The sequence below is a fragment of the Momordica charantia genome (genome assembly GCF_013281855.1).
Source record: "Momordica charantia cultivar OHB3-1 chromosome 1 unlocalized genomic scaffold, Mcharantia_2.0 BLBB01000001.1, whole genome shotgun sequence".
Classification (NCBI taxonomy): domain Eukaryota; kingdom Viridiplantae; phylum Streptophyta; class Magnoliopsida; order Cucurbitales; family Cucurbitaceae; genus Momordica; species Momordica charantia.
This window is the reverse complement of record NW_028275157.1, coordinates 11,688,250-11,710,061: the sequence shown is the minus strand read 5'-3', so window position 1 is coordinate 11,710,061 and position 21,812 is coordinate 11,688,250. Positions and strand designations below refer to the sequence as shown.

The window sequence follows — 21,812 nt, the reverse complement described above, 5'->3', positions numbered from 1 at the left end:
GATTTCAAAACTCAGAAGGTTCACTTTCACTGTTTTAAATCTTTTGGGTAACTTTAGAAAACTACTCAAAAGCTTTTTTTTTTTTGCACAAGCAAAGTGGAGAAACATAAAAGAACATTATGAACACAAATACTAAAAATACTAACAACATTTATATAATCTACACCAAGATATATTTTTCGATTGTTAATTTGATTGACTAAAATACATTTTTGTGTCAGAAATTTAGGTAATTTTAAAAAAAAGGTACTAAAATATATTATATTTTGAAGTATAAAAACAAAACAAATATGATAATTTGGACATTTAAACATTTAAGACTATAAAAATTAGGTTAAATTATAAATTTGGTATTTGAACTTTCAAGATTGTGTATTTTAAAAGGACAATACTTCTCTTTTGACTAGGTAGTAAAAATTCATGTTGCCCACCACTAAGTTTTTTTTACAGGAGTGTGAAAGGAACCCAAACTTTTTTTTTATTCCAAAAATAACAAAAATCTAAAATAGATTCCTCAATTTTAGAGGTTTGACTATTTAGTCTAGTGTAAAAAGATTCTAATATGTAGCTAGATCTTAATTTTATGTTTAATAGACGCTCTTTTAGTCTAATGTGGATGCTACCAAAAGAGCCGACAAAACCTACTTCAAATTTGCTACTAAAAGAGTTGGCAAAACCTACATGAAATCTACATTGTCGCATAATTTTTAAATTTCACATAAGTATTAAAATGATGGGAGTTCGAACCTACAATTTTTTAGAAAAAGTAGAAATATATTAATCACTGAATCATGAATCATGCTCGTACTGATATCAGGGATCAAGTTTACAATCCAATCCAAATCCTAAAAAAAAAAAATTACACCTTTCTTTTCCTTTTTTTATTAAAATAATGGTAAACCCAACGAAAAACTTGGGATGGGAAACAAAAAGGATAGAAAAAAGGGACTTAACCAAAACAAAAAAACATGAATGGTGACATTTCCTTGGAAAGGGATAACACATTAAATGCAACAAAACAAATCCTCCAAAAGTTGGAAAAAAAAAAAAAAGTTTCCTTTCCCAAATCCCCAACCAAATTACCAGACTTTCAAATTCAATCATCTACTTGTTCATCTTCTTCCTTGGTAGCCACTCCCTCAAAACCCCACCACTTTCCCCAACCCCTTCTGATAACTCTCTCTCACCAACCTCTCTCTCTCTAGAAATCTTCTGAAGATTCCCCACCAAAAAGAGGAGTGAGAAACAGAGACTCCATTGATTCTAGAGAGAGAGAGCTCCGATTGCCCCCTGTTTTTTCATGGGTTGCTCTGCTTCTAAGCCCGCCACCGCCACCGCCACCGCCACCGCCGCTGCCAATCGAACCAGAAACTCGGAATCTTTGTCATCTGCTCCACAATCTGCCGGTTCTTCTCCGGCGGTGGGGCGAGCTTTTTCACTACCGACGCCGCTCGTCCACCACCCGCCGGTGAAAAAGGGCGACACCCACCACCTCGTTTCTCTCACTTCCACCACCTATGGCTCCCTCCTCTTGATTGACCGTCCGACGAAGACCCACTTCGCCGGCCGGCCGCCGCCGGTCCAGGCCAAGACCTCCAACCCCATCGATTTCTCCGACCCGAATTCCCTCTCCCCTGATTCTGTAATCAACACGTGGGAACTCATGGACGGCCTCGATGACGGCTTCGATTCCGATTCCGATCACAATCCGGCCAAACCCAGTCCAATCCCGGCAAAACCCAGTTCGATTCCGGCAAAACCCACCCCGGAAAACGGATTTGATGGGTCAATAAACAAGAATCCGGCGAAAATCGGGGAAGAAATCGGTTCAATACCGCCATGGTCGCCGAAAAAACCCCTGTGGCAGCACATTTCCGAAGAATCCTTCCTTGCGAAATTAGACCCAAATGTCGCCTCAACTTACATCCGAGCGCTATCTTCTCGGCAACTATGCTCGGAAAAACCCAACAACCGCCGGAGTTCATCGTTCTCGAATCACTGGCCCCCCAACTTCTCCGGCGGCGAAAACAGAGCAATCGTGATCTACTTCACCAGCCTCCGGGGAATCCGGAAGACATACGAGGATTGCTGTATGGTCCGAGCGATCTTCAGGGGATTCCGAGTTCCGGTGGACGAGCGAGACATTTCGATGGACTCGTCGTTAAGGAAGGAGCTGGAGGCGAGGCTCGGCGGGAAGGGGCCGGCGAGGCTGCCGCAAGTGTTCGTCGGAGGGAGGCACGTGGGCGGGGCGGAGGAGATTAGGGAGATGAATGAAGGCGGCGAGTTGGCCGGAATATTGGACGGGATTCCGGCGGCGGAGCGGCGGAGGGAGTGTGGGAGGTGTGGGGAAGCAAGGTTTGTGCTATGCCCTAATTGTGATGGAAGTAGGAAGCTGTTTGGGGAAGATGGAGGCTTGAGGAGATGCCCTAAGTGCAATGAAAATGGATTGATAAGGTGCCCTTTTTGTTGTTGTTTATGAATTCATATCATGGATTTGTGTTTTGGTTTCAACAAATGTGTTGAAATGGAAGGTATTTCGAAATCATTCACTCAACGTTGGATTTTGATTCTAATAAATTTTTACAGTTCATTGTAGAAAAAGTGCGATGAATTCGAATCCATCACCTCTTGATTAGAAACATGTGTCAATTATCGTTAATTAAGCTCATGTTGGCTTTACGATTGATACTTAAATGTTTGGTAGATTGAGATTTGAGTGATAAGTGATGATTTGATCTAACGTAGAATTAGGAGTAAGTTACCTCGATAAAAGATGGGCAAGTAGGACAAATAATTTGATGCTAGAATATGAAGGGAATAGATTTAAGATTGAAATGTTGTTCTCTTTTGGTCCACTCTTTTTGTGTTACATATATGTTGCTATGTTGTGTCAAATTATCATATGGGGTCGTCAATTACCATGTCATGGGAACATTCAAATGACGATGTTAATGACTAGGCTTGTTAGAATCTAAGTCAAATATTTTGGGACGTAATTGGAGAAACTAAACAAACACAAAAGTCGAAATTTTGAGGCTAAACTTATAATTTAACAAAATTTTAGTTTCATTAGATTGAAATTCATCAATAAATTGAGAATCTTGAATTTGGATAAGAATAAAACTTTTAAGGGTGAGAAAAACATCTCATCACGTGGCAAGGACTAGGCCCACAAAGTCGATGGGACAAAGCCATGTGGAAGGCAACACAAATGAGATCAAGGATACTGCACCTATGAGAGGGCACCTAGACTCGATGGTGGGACAATCCATGTCACTATCAATAGCAGAATCTCTTTTGAAAAACTATGCGACATTATCTGTACTCACCTCAATATCGATTTGATCTTAATACTAATTAATTTGTATTGGGTACGACACCACGAAATCACGCATCAACGAGATCTAATACTTTAGATTAAGTCAACTTTTTTTTTTAATGAAAAAAAGAACATGTAACTAGGTATGGAGTGTCTTCTTGGTGTTAGGCTAGAGTCTTTCCAAGTCTTTTAGCTACTTGTAAGTCATTTTAGTCTCAGCTTTAAAAAGCTAGGTTTATCTCTATATTTTATAAAATATTTTAATTTTAATCGATGATATTGATTATGTCAATGTTAAAAATAAACATTAATGACAACTTTAGACAAGTTCAATTAGTTAAGACATTTATTTTCAACAAAAAATCGTAAGTTCGAATCTTCATCGTCACATCATGTTGTACTGAAAGAATAATAATCGACTTTAATTAATTAAAATTTTAAAATATCCGGTGGCTAGATTTGTAATTTAACCCAAAAAAACAAAAAGGAAAGAAAATCCCTTTTCGATCGCTGCGACGCCGTTTTACTATTATCTTCGACGGGATATTCGGAGCCGTCGCCGATCTCTTCCACAGGGATTTTCCGACTTCTATTTTCTCTGAACCCTAGGAAGAGAAAATCAACCCATTTTTTTCCGGCCAAATATGAGCGACATAATCTCGCCGACGGTGGATTCCGATCCCAAATTGGGATCAGATCCGAGCAGTCGGATCGCCGAAGTGAAGGAGTGGTTGGGATCCGAATTCGGGAGGGCCGGCAAGGAGGTCCCGGATTTCGAATACACTCCTCGGAGCATCTCCCATTTGCACAATCTCTGCACCCTCTCTCAGGCCAAGACACGCGCCGCCGAGATCCTCGCCAAAGACTTCCGCCTCAAGGCCTCCGAGTACCGCGCTCAAGGTCAGAGCCGGTCATCTCTAATTTTTCCTATTTGGTGAAATTCTTTTGAGGGATCGTTTCTTTTAATTGATTTGTTTTGGGGATTTAGCGGCGAGGATCAGGGAGATTTTGGAGAGCGTGGGGATGGCGCAGGAGAATTTGCCCTCCAATGTGGTTTCGTCGGCGCAGGTTCTTTCGAATGTCGCGAATTTGTTGAACATTAGGGACACTGAGCTCAGTAGGTAATGAAATCCCTAATTTTATTCTCCATTGATTTGTTGTCTGTTGAGTATTTTGTTGAGAGAACGTCGAATTGAATGTAGCTTTCTGGTGGCAATGGGGGATATTTCTTTGAGAAAAATGAGTGTAGAGGAGAAGAGGACGAAGGTGGAGAAGGAGTCCAAAGTTCTGCTTGATCATACTCGAAAGGCTATAGCAAGACTAACATATTTGAAGAGGTTAGTTTTTAGTGAAATTTTGATTCTTAGAGTGTTTCTGAGATGCTTGCAATTTAGTGTTCTTTTGTTGTTTGTTTGTTGTCACTTTGGCATGAACATGTTAGAACGCTAGCGCAGCTAGAAGATGATGTACCTCCATGTGAAGCTCAAATGGATAATTGGAAGACAAATTTGGCTGTAATGGCTGCCAAGGAGAGGCAGTACATGCAGCAATGTGCCAACTACAAGGTACTTGTTCTTGTAGTCTTGCTAGTAGTTAGGATCGACTGGATTTGAAGTTTATAGACTGGTGTGTATCTCGACACGAGTTTTTCGGAGCACCTTAATTGGTGGCCTGGGTTTAGGATGTTTAGAGATATCCTCCAAGTCTTGGATTCAATTCCTTAGGTGGATAACTTAATAATTTTAAACCGTTGTTGTCTCCTATGGCGTAAATCCTTCCTAGAGATTAGCGGGGTAGGTCATGAGCATAATCCAAGGAGTGGCCTCCAATACCCAGGTGTTTAAAAAATGTTTTGGAGCATGGACGTGTGCTGCATTATGAATGTTTATGGTAAAGTTTATGAACTATATTTGCATAGCAAAATGTTAAAAATGGCTTTCCTTCTTCAAAACTGTAAGTTCACAATTTATTTCTCTCGGCAGTCTTCTGTTCTAAAGGGTTATCTAATTCCAAATGTCAATTCGGACATGATTTGATGAAGTACTTTACGTGACAGGCAATGCTTAATCGTGTTGGTTACTCACCAGAAATTAGCCATGGGGTACTGGTTGATATGGCTGAGCATAGGAAAGAGTTGGAGAAGAAAACGAAGCCCATCCTTGATACTTTAAGGAGCTACCAAGACCTGCCTCCTGTAATTCATTCCCCATTTTCTCATCTACTGCCAATTGTTTTTTGTCTATAAATGGTTCTAAACCTTTAACTTCACCAACAAGAGAAAAAGAAAGGGATTGAAGTCGGAATTGTTGCCATTGTTACAGGATAAAGCTTTGGCTGCCTTAGCAATTGAGGACAAGAAACGACAGTATGCTGTGGCCGAGAAGTATCTTGAAGATGTGCTGCATTCTGCTCTCACGACGACGCAGTAGCTTCTCTTGGACAGTTTAATCTTATCGGTAAATCGTTGTGTTGTTTCTGTATTCATGTTAGTAGAAGATAGTGAAGAGGTGTATAGTCATTACTGAGGATAATGCATGTTTTTTATTATTTTCAACTGAGTATATTTTGTAACATTATGATATCAGGAACTTGAGTTCCTTATGATGAATAGAATATCTTCTGTCTTTTAAGAATGAGATATAGGTTAGAAGAACCTGGTTAACAATGGTTGATGCAGAATTAAAAGAAAATTATCATTAAAACTGTCTTAGTGATATGAAAAATAATACTCTTTGAGCTATATATAGTAGCTGATTTATTGTAGGTTTTAGATACTATTTTGATCATTGTAGTCCCGACTTTGGTTCATTTTAGTCTATGTACTTTCAAAAAGTTCATTTTGATTCATGCACTTTCAATTTTTGTTCATTTTAGTTACTTTACTTTCGAAACATCCGTTTTGGTTATTGTACTCTTATAAAATGATAATTTTGGTTTCTATTTGCAATTTTTTAACAAAAATTTTATACTCAACGGAAACTCACACATTTAGGGCTATGTTTTAAGAAACTAAATATTGTAATAGAAATACGTAAGATAAAAATGAAAATGGAAGAACAAACATGAAAGTAAAATTATCAATATTTAGTGTAACACTTCACTCATTGAATTTCTTTCATTTTCATTTTTATCTCACTTATTTCCATCGTAATATTTAGTTAAAAATATAGGTACCAAAATAAATCAAAGTCGTAAGTATAGGGATCAAAATGTATTTAAATGTTTGGTTACGGCCCTATAATTGAATCTTAACTATACTGGTAAATTTATTTCTTTCCTTTCTTCAGTGTTCATCTTCAACCTCTGTTTAATCCCTACTTTACAAAGTTTTTCAAAAAAAAATTCAAACAAGTTTTTTTAATTTTTGTTATGCCTAGTGAACAACTGTCATTTACTTTTTCAATTTAACTTTTTGTCGCAATAACTACATTAACATTATTTAAGGATTGCATGGTCAACTAATTTCGAGCAAGTTTATGAATTTGGCAGTGTAATCATTAAACGAACAAAGTTAACACAAACTTATTAAACACAAAACTGAAATACAAGAATTTGATAGAAACAACCTCGAAAATTTAGGGACCTACTAGATTTTTTATTTTTTTTATTTTTTGAGAAGATACTTGAATTTTTTTTAAAAATGATATGGACTAAATAAACATCAAGTCAAATTTAGGCGAGTAATTTAATATATGCATTTTTCTACTCTTTTTTCTCACATTTTTTAAGAATAAATAGAATGGAATTCGCTTGAAAGAAGCAATAGATAGTGCCCTAATGGTAGTATTGTTATTAATAGTCCCTTTGGCTTAACAATGGATTACAATTTACAAAGCTAAACAACCTTTGAACAACCAAGCAAAAACAAGACATAGGGAGCAATTTCATGATTATGAGTTGGCAAAAAGCCTTCTCGAATAGTGGGAAATTTCATGATTCCCAATTTAATCGAGGATAATATAATTTTTGGGAATAGAGAGACAAGAAATGTATTCTTAGCCCTACCCTTATCCCCCATCCCAATTTTATTTTTTCCACTTTCTAATTACAACATATCTGGGACAAGGAATTGAATCTGACCTCGAGAATTGAATCGCTAATCTCTTGAGAATTTTCTGAAAATTTGAACTTTAAAAACGTACATTGTTATATTCACTCCTACTTAGATATTTGGTTTGAATGTTATTTTAGTTCAGGTAGAATTTCGTTTATTTTGGTCAATGTGCTCTCAAAACGTCTATTCTGATCCCTATATTTTCAATTTTTGTTCATTCTAGTCCATGTACTTTTGAAACGTTAGTTTTGATCATAGTATTTTTTAAAAATGACTATTTTGACCTCTTCATTTTTATTTTGATCTCATTTATTTTAATCAAAATATAACCTGACATTTCACTCACTAAATATTTTTTAAACATAGCTTTAAGTTTGTATTAAATGATTTCCATTGTATATAAAATTTGTGTTGAAATTTTACAAATCAAAATCATAATGGTCACTTTTTAGAAATAGACACCAAAACAGAGGTTTTGAAAGTACAAAAGTTAAAATAAACTAAATTTGAAAACATAGAAACTACGAACATTTTAAAAACTAAAACCGAAAGTAAGAACCAAAATAATATTTATGGATATGCACCAACTAAGTAAATGGTAAAGGGCAGAAAGAAAATGACCATTGGGCTGGGAGAGACCATCATCTTTCTTTAGTTCATTTTTTTTTTCTTTACAAAATATGGAAGGACGAAGATTTGAACCTCTGACACAGAAAAGTAGTAGATATCAATTATCGTTGAACTATGCTCATGTTTGTCTCTTTTGAATATAATTTTTATAAATAAAATAAAAGTGTGATAAATATATAATTTAATTTGATCTTAAAAGTTTCAATTGTATCATCCTAAGAAGCACGAACACTTCATTTTGGATACGGACACGTATCCGATACTTGATAGTTTGATAGATGCATGTCGCACACTAATTGTAAAAAGTGAATGTGGATTCTAGACTTGTACTTAATCCCATATCAAACACTTGTTAAGCATAAGAAATAGACATAAATAGTAGCATAGAACAAAATAGGGTTTTTGGGCTGAATTTTAGTTTCATTAGGTGGCCTCTCTCCTCATTTTTATATGTGCCCGACCTCTCCACTAACATACTCAAACATTTCCCCTTCTTTTTTTATTTGAATCTCATATTTTCTCTCTTTCTCTCCCATCTTTTTCGGTGTTTCCTTCTCTCTTTCCCTCTCTCTCTTCTTCTCTCTTTTCAAATTTTCCAGATTTTTGCAGATTTCAAACTTTCATTTTTTTTTCTCTTCAAAATTTTCATAATTTTATGGATTTGAAATTTTTTCTCTTTTCAGATTTTCTCAAAATTAAAATGTAAAAAAATACGAAGTACCCTATTTCTGTTCTGTAAATAAGAAACTTCATTTTTTTTCTAACTATAAAATCAACCGATTGTGGGAGAACCGAAGCTTGATTGTGGGAGATTGAAGAGAGAGAACGAGAGAGAGAAGAGAGAGAAGAGAGATCGAGAAAGAGAGGGAGGGCGTGAAAAGGAGAGAGAACGAGAAAGGGAGAGAGAGAGCGAGGGGTGAAAAGGAGAATTTTTTAAATAGAATATCTTTTAATAAAAAATAATAAATTTGGTTAATTTTGGGATAGGATTCCTTAATCTCTGCTTCAAATTAGTAACAGAATTCAAATAATTGGGATTTTTTTTCTCCCTCTCGCTCTCTCTCTCTCGTTTCCTCTCTCTCTCTTCTCTCTCTTTTCTTTTTTCTTTCTCTCCTTCTTTCTCGCTCCTCTCTTTTCTTTTTCTCTCTCTCTCTTTCTCTCTCTTTGTTTTTTCGAAAAAAAATGAAAAAGAGGAGAGAGATTTTTCGTTGATTCATACGAAACCGAAAATAAAAACGAAACAGAGGAGAGAGGTAGAGAAAAATCTAAAAATTCTATTTATTTTAATTTTGAGAAAATTTGAAGAAAGAGAAAGTTTGAAGAAGCTTCAAATTTATTAAAAATTAAATTAAAAAATTTCTACAACAACTAAAAATGGTGTTTATTTTGTAATTTTGGAATAAGATTCCTTAATCTCTGCTTCAAATTAGTAACAAAATTCAAATAATCGGGATTATTTTTTGTTGGGAATGACAAATATTGTTGTCCCAAATCGGAACAATAACGTTGGTTTATAAGCATTGACTCAGCATTGGGCTTACAAACTTGGTGTGAGGCAAGGGCTCGGGCTTGGTTTTCTTTTGGACAAATTTCTTCTACAAAGTCAAAGACACATGGCAAACTAAGAGGAATTGTTGGATATGTAGATAAATGACCGTTGAATGAGAAAGTCAAGCAAACGTGTCAAGTTTAGAGATTAAAATGGCTAGTCAAAGGACACATGGGTGGCCAAAATAATTTTTGAATTTTTATTTTTTAAAAATTCAATTCTATTTTTGGGCCACCACGTCACTATAAAAAGTTCGCTGAGCACGAGATTGATTTCACTCCTATTCCGACGAGTGCACGTTTGTTTGAATTAGAGGTTGTGTTAACCTTGAGGAGCATACCAGCAGTAAAACGATTTAGCACCGAGGTCGTGTCGATTTTGCTTTCAAGGCAGTGGTTCCGTCCACGGCACAACGTTTTTACTTCCTAGTTCCAATTTTGTCCTTTATTTTCCAACATTTTTCTCTCTCTCGCTATCTCTCTCTTTTCTTTTTCTTTCTCCCTCTCTTTCTCGCTTCTCCCTCACTTTTTTTCTCTCTCTCTTTGTTTTTAGAAAAAAAAATGAAACAAATGAGAGAGGGATTTTTCTTTGATTCATGCAAAACCGAAAAAAAAAAACAAAATAGATGAGAGAGGTAGAGAAAAATCTAAAAAATTTGTTATTTTAATTTTGAGAAAATTTGAAGAAAGAGAAAGTTTGAAGAAGTTTCAAATTTATTAAAAATTAAATTAAAAAATTTCTACCACTACTAAAAATGGTGTTTGTTTTGTAATTTTTGGAATAGGACTCCTTAATCTCTGCTTTAACAAAAATCAAATAATCGGGATTCTTTTTCTCTCTCGCTCATTCTCTCTCTTTCTCGTTTTCTCTCTCGCTCTCCTTCTCGTTTCATCTCTCTCTTTCTCGCTTCTCTCTCTCTTTCTTTCTCTCTCTTTGTTTTTTCGAAAAAAATGAAACAGAAGAGAGAGAGATTTTCTGGAAAAAAAAACAATCCGTAAAAATCTAAAAAATTTAAAAAGAAAGAAGAAGAGAGAAGAGAGAAGAACCACCGAGAGAGATGAAGGAGAGTAGGTTAGTGGAGGGATAAGACAGTAATTTGGAGTGAATAGTGATGTCGGCAAATGTTTACGAAACAATAAAAATGAGGAGAGTGTCATATTTCAACTTTTGAGAAAGGCTATTGAGCCCAAAAACCCAACAAAATAGTAAACTTTGACAGTAAAATAGATCAAACTAATTTTTATATACATAAAAATACATAAACTTATGAATAATGTCAAATTTCACAAATGTTAAAAGTTTTCAAATTTTACACATTTTAGATTTCTGCACGTAGGATTTACCTTATTTATTACATTTACTTTTATTATAGTTATTTTTCTTTTGGAAATTTAAAAGATTTGAATCTATAATCATATTCCTTTAATTATTGTGGGCTCCCTACAAAATTTCAACATTAATCGCTTGATTCACTCCTCCAAAAAAGATTTATTCCCATGATTTACCATTATTATTAATGGAAAAAATTTAAAAATTTCATCCCTCCTCGTAAATTCCCACCAGTTGTTGGAAGCCACCGTCGGACGCATTTCAGATTTGATCCAACAGGTTCCTCTCCGTTAGAGCACTTTTTCCCCATATATCTCATATATCTCAATATATCCCTATACACAAAAAGGTAAAGAGTGCAAGGCAACCATTATAAGATATATCCCCATATATCGCTACACAAAAAGGGAAATGCACAAATTTGTTATGGTGCTTTGTATGCTAAGATCAAACTCATTATATATATTCCCATATAACCTTATATATACAACTATTGGATACTACTTGGGTATGGAATGAACATTAGGATATATTGTAATATATAAAAAAAAAATATAAGAAAAGGGTTTAACAGTACAAACAAAAAAAAACAATGTTTTCAACATTAGGATATATTGAAATGCAAACTTTACGATCGGGATAAACGGAGACAAACTACTCCGGCGACGGAGAAAATCGGAGGTGGGGACCGGAGAAGAAGGAGCGGACAAAAATGGAATGATGGTAGAACGAAAATGGACTGCTTGGCGACGGGAACGGACAACTCTACGACAGATACGAAGTCTCTGAGATAGACGAAGCAGACGAATGGAGGAGTAGACGAAATCGAGGTGAATCGTCGGAGAAGGCGCAAGCAATCAGAAGAATAATTCCGGCGAACGGAGAAGAAGACACGAACCGTCACTATTTTTCAATTTGAGGGTTTTCGAATTTGGGGAATTTGGGGATATTTTTGGAGGTTTTCGAATTTGAGGGATTTGGACATATTTTTGGATGTTTTGGTATTTTAACTTCTAAGCAATAAACGTGTCCTTGCCGTGTATGTGTCCTAGATTTTTAAAAAATAACATGTCACCATGTCCGTGTCGTATCCATATCTCGTCCGTGTCGTATCCGGACTTCTTAGGTATCACCAGGGTATAAAAATTTTCAAAAATTAATTTTCTACCCAGCAATGATAGTGTTTAATTGCTCAAATTAAAAATTCTAAGTCAGATGAATTTTGTAATTTCCAAGAAAAGAGAAAAAGTTTCACCACATTTTTTATCCAAATGTGGGGGAAATTTTTTTCAAAGGAGAGGGGAGAGACAGCCAGACAGGTAAGAATAGAAGTAACATACAAGCAGAAATATTTCTCATATAAAAAGAGAAACACATTTAAGAATATAACATATTAACACAAGAAGATTTTGGAATCCTAAATTTAGAAATGGGTTACAATTCAAGACTATATAAGGAGTTTGATTTCAATTTCTTGGTCTTGTTCAACATTTTTCTCATGGCTGAACTGAAAACTTCAGACTCCCATTCTTGAGGTTGAAGGAAGTGTCTGGTTTTGTGCATATTCTAGTGAACGAATAAACCTTTCATCTTCGAGTCACAGCAGCTGCGACCCCAGCAGCTACAAGTCCCAAGGCAGTCGCTGTAATGCCGATACCAATGACTCCATCTGCATTTCAAGACATAGTGTGATGTGAATTACTTCAGTGTATGGTTCGATACAGTAAGATGGGTTCAAGAGAAGACGGTTATAGATCTCCTTATACCTTTCGCGATTTGCTCTTCTACAGTCTTTTTAAGTGTCAAGGCCTGCCTCCAATCTGGTGCAATCTACATAAACCCAGGAAATTCATTTAGCATATACAATCAACTAGTGCCAACACAGCTTAAGAAGTCGATCGGATAGCCTATACGAAAAATGATAGACCACAGGCTTCCAAATCAACAACAACAAAAGAAAGAACTCCCTAGTATTTTTACAGCCGTAATGTATGGCAATTAAAGAGAATTGATCAAACAGAAACTTAGCAGCGACAGAAAAATGTTGAATTGAAATAACAGTTCTCTCCCTTTTGACTTTATTGATTTATTGTTATTAGTTTTTATATAACTGGGAGTCGGAGCTTTGCTCTCCTATAACCAAGGACACATGCACCCACCCCAAGACCCGAACACGAGAGACATCAAAAGGCTTTTGTATTAAACTCACCAGAAGATTCAAACTTACACTTCTAAGTCAATATGATCAAAAGATCTCAAATCCTTACCAACTGGACTGCCCTTTAAGGGTCTCCCTTTTGACTTTATTATAAATGTAAAACACATCCACTTCCATTAAAATAAGGCTTTAAAAAGAATTATGTTATTAATCGAATCATAGGTGATCTTTTTCTGGGTAAGACCTGCAATAATTTATGTTACTAGTCCAGCCTTAGGTGATATAATTTATGGTTGCATCAAATTGTAAGGCTAAGAAAGCAAATGCATAATTTAGCAAACAAAATTAAAAGCTGAAGCAGTACTATTACATAGACATTGAAGCTAAACATTGTGATGTCACCATTGAACTTATGTCCAGGTACCAAGTCACATGGCTTAGAATTAGAAAATAGAAATATAAAATTTTCGAATCTAAAAGTAAATTACTTAAACAAACCTCCAAACATTGATCCAAAAGCTGCCGACTCCTTGAATATTCACCACTTCTGTAGTATCCAACAGTCAGCAGATAAAGTTTCTCTCTCTGTTGCAAAGGGGTCTTAGAATTGGTTAAGGAAGCTGCAAATGACAGACTAATCCGACTTAAAAACACCAATCCATATTCCATGCAGATAATTAAGCTATGAACTACTGGAACAACTTATGTACCTGAGAATTTGAGAAAATTAAGCAAGAAGATAATGGCTTCAAATGGGAGTACCTTCTCCCATTTCAATTTTCGAGCTAATTTATTATTAAACTCAAAGATAAAAAAGATTATGGTTTTTAAGTTTTTGTTTCCAGATTCACAAATTAATTTCCTTCATCTAGGTCCTAGGGAATGGGATGTCATCCTCCAACTTTTGATGATACAAGTCTAGACTATCTTATAAATGGCCAAAGCACTTCATAAGAACAACAATACAAACTGGCCTTTGAGGTCATATAGATGCAAGTTTTGTAGGCTCATCTAAAAATGTTTACATCCTAAAAACTTTACTCATAAGTTTCACAACCAAGAAGTTAACAATCACAACCAAGAAGTTAACAACAACACGAATATAGAAGAAATATTTGCTCTCTTCCTAATTCAAGTATATTTCTAAAATACCTAGAGAAATTCCTTGCAGAAGATTCATTTACCTTCAAGCATTGCCATGCCACGATTGATATCCTCTGATTGCCTTGAGTGAACAAGTGCCCATGACAACCTCATGATGCTTTCGTTCTTGCGTTCTTCTGAGGCACTTTCGTCGGCCTCTGCAACTTCTCTTTCACAGCCCTGCATTGCAATATGCAGTATACATCAAACACAGCCAAGAAATCCGCAATGTTACCGTGGTTCCAAAGATATGGACATAAAAAAACCACAATAATCTGATCAAGCAAGAAAACTTCTGTTTATTTTCCCAACAATGTTCAGTTGCAGAGTTTAGAAAGGGGGAAAAACGGGAATGTATACAGAAACAAAATACTTCTAACACAAAACCCTGGATTAATTATTCACCAAATTTTGAATAAAAAATCCAATCCCTTCCACAAACCTTGTTCGTAATCCAAAGCTTAAGCTTCTTAATCCGCCAAATTCGAGTTAAGACGTAATTTGATTCAATCAACGCTGTTGTTCTTCGTGTTTGATTAATTTTGCTCAGAAACCAAACAGAAAATATAATGTTTAAGTTGGAATTTGAGAGAATGGAAGAGAAACTCACGGCGATAACATCACGATCACACCAGGGGATCTGGTCGCCACCGCCGAAGAACGAAGAAACGGATTCGAAGAATTTGCCGATTGTTGCTTCCATTAAATCTGTTAATTTAGCGAATTTGGGAAAATGGAATTTTCCAATTTATAGAAGAACATATCCCGCGAATCTTAGCGAGAAAGAAATGAGGAAGATGATTGACGAAGAAGAAATTGAATTTGGACCTCTCCTCTCTAATTTAGGCTAAAAAAATAATAGGCTAAAATTAAAAATTTAGTTGTCAAAGTAATGGTCAATCCATTGTAGAAGTTGGTGGTTCAATCCCGTACCAAAATTGTTGAACTCCGAAAAAATGAGTAATTTCTTAACTAACTGAACTATGCTTAAATTTGCTTCGAGTTATTTGAGTATTATTTTCTTTTTATTGGTATGTTTTTTAAGATTAAACTTCGATTAAATTACAAAAGAATATCTTTAAATATTATTTTTAAAATAAATATTTTTTTATCAAAAAATAATAAATTTTATTATCCTTTCAAAAGTTTGAATACTATTATTAATCTTTCGTAAATATTTTTAAAATACCATTTGAACAAATATTCGTTAATATTTTGAAATGGAAACTAACGTGTTGAAATTAGAACAACTTGACAATAAACGTGGAAGTTTGTGTGGATTAAGTCTGAAAAGAGAGAAAATGTGGAAGTAACTACCGCTTTTAAAATGTGGATTATGGCAAAGTAGGTAGACAATGAAGAAGTAAACGTAGTAAATAATGGAGGAAGAAGATTTTTTAGGATAAAATTGAGTAGACAATCGAAGCAAGTTTCTTCGTTCCAGATTCTGCGACATCAAACTTATATTCTAAATATTAACGAATGTTTGCTCGATTAGTGTTTTTGAAATATTTGTAAAACATCAAGAGTAATGTCAAACTTCTGAAAGAATAGAAGTATTATTTTTTTAAATAAAGGGCAAACTTAAAAGCGTATTTTTTTTTTAAATTTAGCCTTAATCTTATTAACTCTCTTCTGCTACTTCTACGATTATATTTTTTCATTTTCTTGCTTTCAAAATCTAAGTAAGTTCTAAAAGCATAAAAAAAAAAAAAGAAAGAATAGTTTGTTAATGTAATTGCAATAATTAATATAATTGAGGTTTGGTTTCTACAACTTGTTCTATTATCATAGGTGAAAATACAGAGGTCTCGACTTTATAAAAATGTTAATGAGAATATTTATGAAACTTCGATAGATACTTTCAGTAAAAGATTATGTAAACTAAAAATTTTATACAAAATCTTTAAATTAATAAATAAACATTTCACGCTTTATTACACTTGAGATAACCTTGAAGACTTAATTTTTGAAGTAATTAATTCTTACCAATATGATCATTCTGGTAAGGCTGATTTTACCCATCTAATTTGTAGAAGTAGGTAGAATCCCAAGTACCAATAAAACTAATTCTCAAAGCTTTAATAAAATGAGGTTTTGAATTTGAATTTTGAAATTAAAAAAAAAAAACTAAAACAAAAAACAAGAGTCAATCTTCCCAAACTTTCAATACAAAAATGTGATTTTCATCCAATTGTACTATTGATCATAGGGTTTGCACAAAACTTATTTCTTAATGCAAGAACTTAGTCTACTTATTCAGAATAGCTGTGGTAATTTTTAATTCTCATAATTTAATTAATTTAGACCAAATATCAAAATTAAATCTTATTAATTAATCAATTGGGCACAATAGTGCTCCATATTAATCAAAGAATAGCATATGATAATAAGAATGTCTAAACCAAAATCAACTAGACATGAAAAAGCTGTAAATACACACATAAGTTGACTCATCGGTAGCAGTAGGACAATTAATATGAATTAATATGTCAATTTAATTCACATAAATTGTTCATAAATAATAACAACAAGAAACAGAATATTTGAAAAATAAGAAATCCCTATATAACTCAAGTCTTCCAACTTTACCATTGGACTTGAATCACCTTTCAATTAGAAAATTAAAGGCTAGCCACACATGTGGAGAGAACTTGACTTTAGGTGGAGAGAGCTTTTGTTGGCACGGGAACAATACATCTTCCAATAAAAAGCTCCAGGAATTCCTAATTAATTAGAAACTCTTATTTAAAAAGAAAATAAATTAAATGAAAGAGTTCCTAATCTATTTAGAATTATGTCATATTTTCTAATTTGATTATATCTTTTTATTTACAAAATATTATAAAAATCCATAATTGTCAATTTGAAGTGTCCCGTCATAATAATTATATCTCTCTCCCCAATTTTGTGAAATATGCATTATCTTCTAAAATTACGCTTTTAAATTATTATTTTTGAATATCTTCAATTTGCCGCAAAATGTTAAATTATGATTAAATTCAAATATTTAAACGTAATACATTAATAAATTTCGAAATAAATATATAAAATATGAGTTTATTTTTCATCTTATCAAATTCTCCCGCACCTAATTCATGCTCGTCCTCGAGCATTTCTTTACCCAATATACTGAGTCTCCTCTGTACTCATTTTTTATATTTCTCAATATCCAAAAGTTCCAGTAAAGTTAATAAAGGTTGAATCACCCACCCCACAATTTCGACCATATATACTGATAAAGCCTTACCAATTTTGAAACGTAATTAATTCTTAAACATCATTGGTTCTAGATTCCAATAATCATTATCATCATCCCTACCAATTTTTCCTTCTTTATTTCTCGACCCTAAATTTCACTTTCACGAATCAATAAATCCAACTAAACAATCTTATTCTTCTCAACCAACGCTAAACTAAAGAAAAATATTAATAAATAAATAAAAGAAAGACTCAACTTTATAAAAAAAATACTTATATCGTTTCAAAAGTTTCAATATTATACCTCGACCTCTCATAAACATTTCAAAGTACCATTTTGAACAAACTAAAGTTCAAATATGAAATGACAACTAAAGTTAAAAATTATGTCCTGGAAGTCTTATTCCTTCGTTATCAGCTGAGTTTACTTCTCCCTTATTTATCCAATTTTGTCACAATCTTCATTTTAAAAATGATAGCATCTTTCATGTTTCTTCTATTTTTAGACTTATCGCAATTAGCTTTCACGTTAACTATCATGTCGTTCAAAATTCTGTCACGTCAACTTCCATTTAAAATATTAACGAATTTTTGCCTAAAGATTTTTGAAACGTTTATGAAAGGTAAAGGGTACTATATTGAAATCTTTAAAGGAATAAGGGTATTTTTGAAACAAAATGTCAAATGTTAAGCTTCAGAACCTTTTTTTTTTTTTTTAATTTAGCCTAACATAATTTATTCAACCCCAAAAGGTTAAAATTTCAGTAGATATTTCAGACCAATAAATCTTTACCACGTGGCTTTCAAGTCAAAATAATAAAATCTAATCATTATTCCCCAATTTTTCCAATTTTCAAATGGATTGGAAACTTGGCCAATTTTTTACCATTCTTCCCATCTTCATTCCAAGCCTTGTCAAACTCCTCTACCACTTCTCCCGTCAAAGTCTCCACCCCTTGGTTCTTTGCCGTTTGGTATGCCGACCAAGACCTCAAATAGGTCAAATACTCCTCAAAATCCATCTCCTTCTCCGCCGCAAACCGCCGTACTGGCCCCGTTCCCTCCTCCCCCTCCACCGCCTCGAACGGGAACTCCATCGTCTCATACTCCTCGTCCACCAGCTTACGCGGTGCCTCCCAGTACGGTCCCACGTCCACCGTGTAGAAGCGACCGAGGATGGCGTCCACTGTGGGGTTGACTTTTGGCAATGTGTAGCACCAAGCAGCGATGACACCGTGCGGCTTCTTTAGGATATGTCGAACGTTTGTGTAGAAAGTTGGGAGATCGAACCAGTGGAGGGCTTGGGCAACAACGACTAAGTCGACGGTGCCCCGTGGCGCCACCGTATGCTCCACTTCAGCGATGGACATTGTGGGTGGGGTGTGGCAGTAGAGGATGTTAGGGAGCTTCGCTGCGAAATCGAGCTGCTTTGGACTTGTGTCGGTGGCGATCACAGTGGTGTAGTGTGCAGCAAGCTACATAAATAGTCACTGGTCAGTACCTTAATCCTTACTGACCACCATGAAAAATTTGGTAGTTCATTGTTTAAAAAAAAAGTCTAATTTATTTGTCAACAACATACGACTAGTCACCACCTAAGTATTTTTCCTTTTTTATTACAACAATGTGGGATATGAGAATTCGAACATCTGATCTAAAGAGAATGAATTATTTATGTCTTTACTACTGAGGTTTACTACTGAGGTTCATGCTCAATATAATGATTTAATATAATGTGAAAGCAAAAGATTTCCTTTAAAAAATATATTTAGGTGTTTATTGATCAACAGACAGTCTCATCTTTTAATGACAATCATTATATTTTTTACCAAAATGAGAGAAAAATGTTGAAAAAAGGATAGTTTCCTGTTTCTCAAAAAATTTAAAATCTCAGGAAGATTGATACTGATTAGTTCGCACCTAATTATTTTTCAAGGTTCGTTGATCACTTTTTTAAGTGTTAAAATCACGGAAAAATAAAACTTAGACCAGTAAGTTAACCTTTTGGATCAAATGGAAAAAAGCATAACACTTGGCATAAAAATTGGAAGAGAATGATTTTAAATTCCAGAGTTTGAAATATAGAAATGATTTGAAAAGAACAAAATTTTCGGGAAATTTGAAATATATGACCCACCCATGATTGAAATTGGAGTTATGACCCCTTTTAAAAAAACTTAATTTGTGAACCCAACCACCCTTATTTATGACCCTTTTCAAAATTTGTAGAAGTGAAATTACTCTATTACTCTCATGTTTCAAATTCCACATCTTTCCATTCTCATTCTCGGACTCTTCCTCTCCCTACATTCCCAAAAGTAAAACCCTAAACCTATATACTCGAACCATTTGTCTCCCTCCGTTCCCTCCCTATTCTCGGACTCTTCGTCTCATCCATCCACAGTGAACATTCTATTTCATCTGTTCCAACGTTTTGCATCCACCACCACCAACCAACATCATCATTGTCTTGGATCTCGGAGGAAGCGAGGTTATTGGCTCGAATCTTCAAAAATTTTCGTTACTTAGTGTTAGGTTTCCATTTTCGGCGCTATTTGAAGCAGCCAATTTGTTTTACAGTAGATTGTAGGGCTCCAAATATAGAAAATAGAATAATCGTTTTCCAGATTCGATCCCGGACTCAATCCTAGATTCAATCCCGTACTCAATCCCGTATTCAATCCCAGACTCAATCCCGAACTCAATCCCAGATTCAATCTCGTACTCAATCCCGTATTCAATCCCAGACTCAATCATGGACTCAATCTAGCGAATCGAATAAAACTACATGAGATAAGAAAAGATTTAACAAAAAAAACAAAATAAAATAAAAATTTTGCTTCATCCCAGACTGTCTCGGACCAAGGAGATTAGTCCGGGAAGTGTCTTGGACCAATCTTGGTTTGAGATCAGTTCGGGATGTGTCTCGGATCATGTCCCGAACCAAATTGCACCGAGATTGAATGCAAGATAAAATTATTCAATCTCAGTGCAATATAACTTCAATCCTGAATCGAGTATTGATCCGAGACAACGATCTGAACCACGTTTTTTTTTCCAAGAACTTCATTCCAGTAAAATATATTGATGGAGAAATATTTCAAATAATTTCAACAAATTTAAAGTAAAAATTTTGAAAGTGTAACATACCTAACTTGAGACAATGATTTTGGATAGTGTGTAGATAATATGATCAAACACGTGGATAACAATATTTGTTTGAGAGGATTTAAAAAATAAAAATTTGTTTGTTTTAGAGTTCAAATCATATGAAACATGAGTTTAGAATCTGGTGGATAGGCAGGTAAAAATCTAATGCATCATAAATGTATATTTATTAATCCAGGAGACTACATTCGTCTTTTTCCAAAGATAAAAATTTGAAGAAATCAAACATAAGGGGAGGTGGGATCACAAATTAGATTTTTTCAAAAAAAGAGTCATAAATTCAAAATCAAGGGTCATGTATTCAAATTTCCCAAAATTTTCCTCTCAGATGATGGAGAAAAAGAAAAAGAAAAAGAAAAAGAAAGTATTTATTTTACAATTATACCCTTTTATATAAAATTCTTTTTAAAAACTTTTTTTAGTACTCTTTTAAAAAACCTTTACAACTCTATCCTGACTTTTCCTTTTTCCCATATTCTCTCCTTTTCTTCCCCATTTTCCAGTCCCATTGTTTTTTTTTCCTTTTCTGGTTCATTTTGATTTCTTCCGATCAATCCAGAATTGAGGTGAACTTTTATTTAAAATTCTACCAAATTCGACCTATTTTGAACGACAAATAGATCGGATCAGATTTTAAATTATATTTTGTTTATTCAAACCACAATTGTAAATAATTTCAAAATCGACGAAATCATTCTGATTTACAAATCCTTAAAAGAAAGCAGGTAATCGCATAAGATCGGTAAGGAAACTTACCGAGCTAGCGGCCTGGCCGGTGCCGGTCCCGACGTCCCAGACGAGGTCGTGGCGGGGCGTTTTCGAAGCGATGTATCGGAATAGCTCCGGCGGGTAACTGGGCCTTGCCACTGCATATTGCTTGGCTTGTTTGATGAAAAGATTGGCCATTGATATGCTATTATTCTCTCTCTGGTTGCTGTGAGGTAGTTCTTCAGCTTCCTCCATGGCTGCCAATTTTATAGGAATCCAATTTTGAACACCAGTTGTTGTCCAGCTACGCAGTGACGTGGAATCCATGGCTGTGGGATCCACATGACATTTTCTTTTTCTGTTCTTTCGACACGCACATGCATTTTCTTACTCTTGGATTGGTTGAAAATACAATTACTAATAATATTTAGGGGAAAACTTTGAATTTGAATTATTTATATGATTATGATTATTATTATTTGAGTACAATAAAAATTCAAACAAAAGAGATATGTACGAATTATTATTGTACTAAACTCATGTTGGCAGCATT

General features: G+C 34.6%; 4 protein-coding genes across 4 annotated transcripts; 2 read left to right on the top strand and 2 right to left on the bottom strand.

Annotated features, from left to right (window-relative positions):
* Positions 1–831: 831 nt before the first annotated feature.
* LOC148213274 (uncharacterized protein At3g28850-like) lies at positions 832–2,659 on the top strand. The gene has a single exon (XM_088126336.1). It carries the CDS (start codon positions 1,301–1,303, stop codon positions 2,477–2,479), a length of 1,179 nt encoding a protein of 392 aa, XP_087982462.1. The 5' UTR covers positions 832–1,300; the 3' UTR covers positions 2,480–2,659.
* Positions 2,660–3,820: 1,161 nt separating this feature from the next.
* AUG1 (HAUS augmin-like complex subunit) lies at positions 3,821–5,955 on the top strand. Its single transcript, XM_022298179.2, has 6 exons — positions 3,821–4,219; positions 4,308–4,440; positions 4,522–4,656; positions 4,761–4,884; positions 5,376–5,513; positions 5,641–5,955. The coding sequence occupies exons 1-6, from the start codon at positions 3,964–3,966 to the stop codon at positions 5,746–5,748; spliced, it is 894 nt and encodes a 297-aa protein (XP_022153871.1). The 5' UTR covers positions 3,821–3,963; the 3' UTR covers positions 5,749–5,955.
* Positions 5,956–12,213: 6,258 nt separating this feature from the next.
* Positions 12,214–15,026, bottom strand: BIGYIN (Tetratricopeptide repeat (TPR)-like superfamily protein). The gene is made up of 5 exons (XM_022298183.2): positions 14,793–15,026; positions 14,224–14,362; positions 13,538–13,659; positions 12,648–12,711; positions 12,214–12,550 (listed from the first exon to the last, which is right to left on the bottom strand). The coding sequence occupies exons 1-5, from the start codon at positions 14,883–14,885 to the stop codon at positions 12,468–12,470; spliced, it is 501 nt and encodes a 166-aa protein (XP_022153875.1). The 5' UTR covers positions 14,886–15,026; the 3' UTR covers positions 12,214–12,467.
* A 3,035-nt stretch (positions 15,027–18,061) lies between these two features.
* Positions 18,062–21,511, bottom strand: LOC111021296 (S-adenosyl-L-methionine-dependent methyltransferases superfamily protein). Its single transcript, XM_022298192.2, has 2 exons — positions 21,308–21,511; positions 18,062–18,858 (listed from the first exon to the last, which is right to left on the bottom strand). The coding sequence occupies exons 1-2, from the start codon at positions 21,455–21,457 to the stop codon at positions 18,214–18,216; spliced, it is 795 nt and encodes a 264-aa protein (XP_022153884.1). The 5' UTR covers positions 21,458–21,511; the 3' UTR covers positions 18,062–18,213.
* Positions 21,512–21,812: the final 301 nt, after the last annotated feature.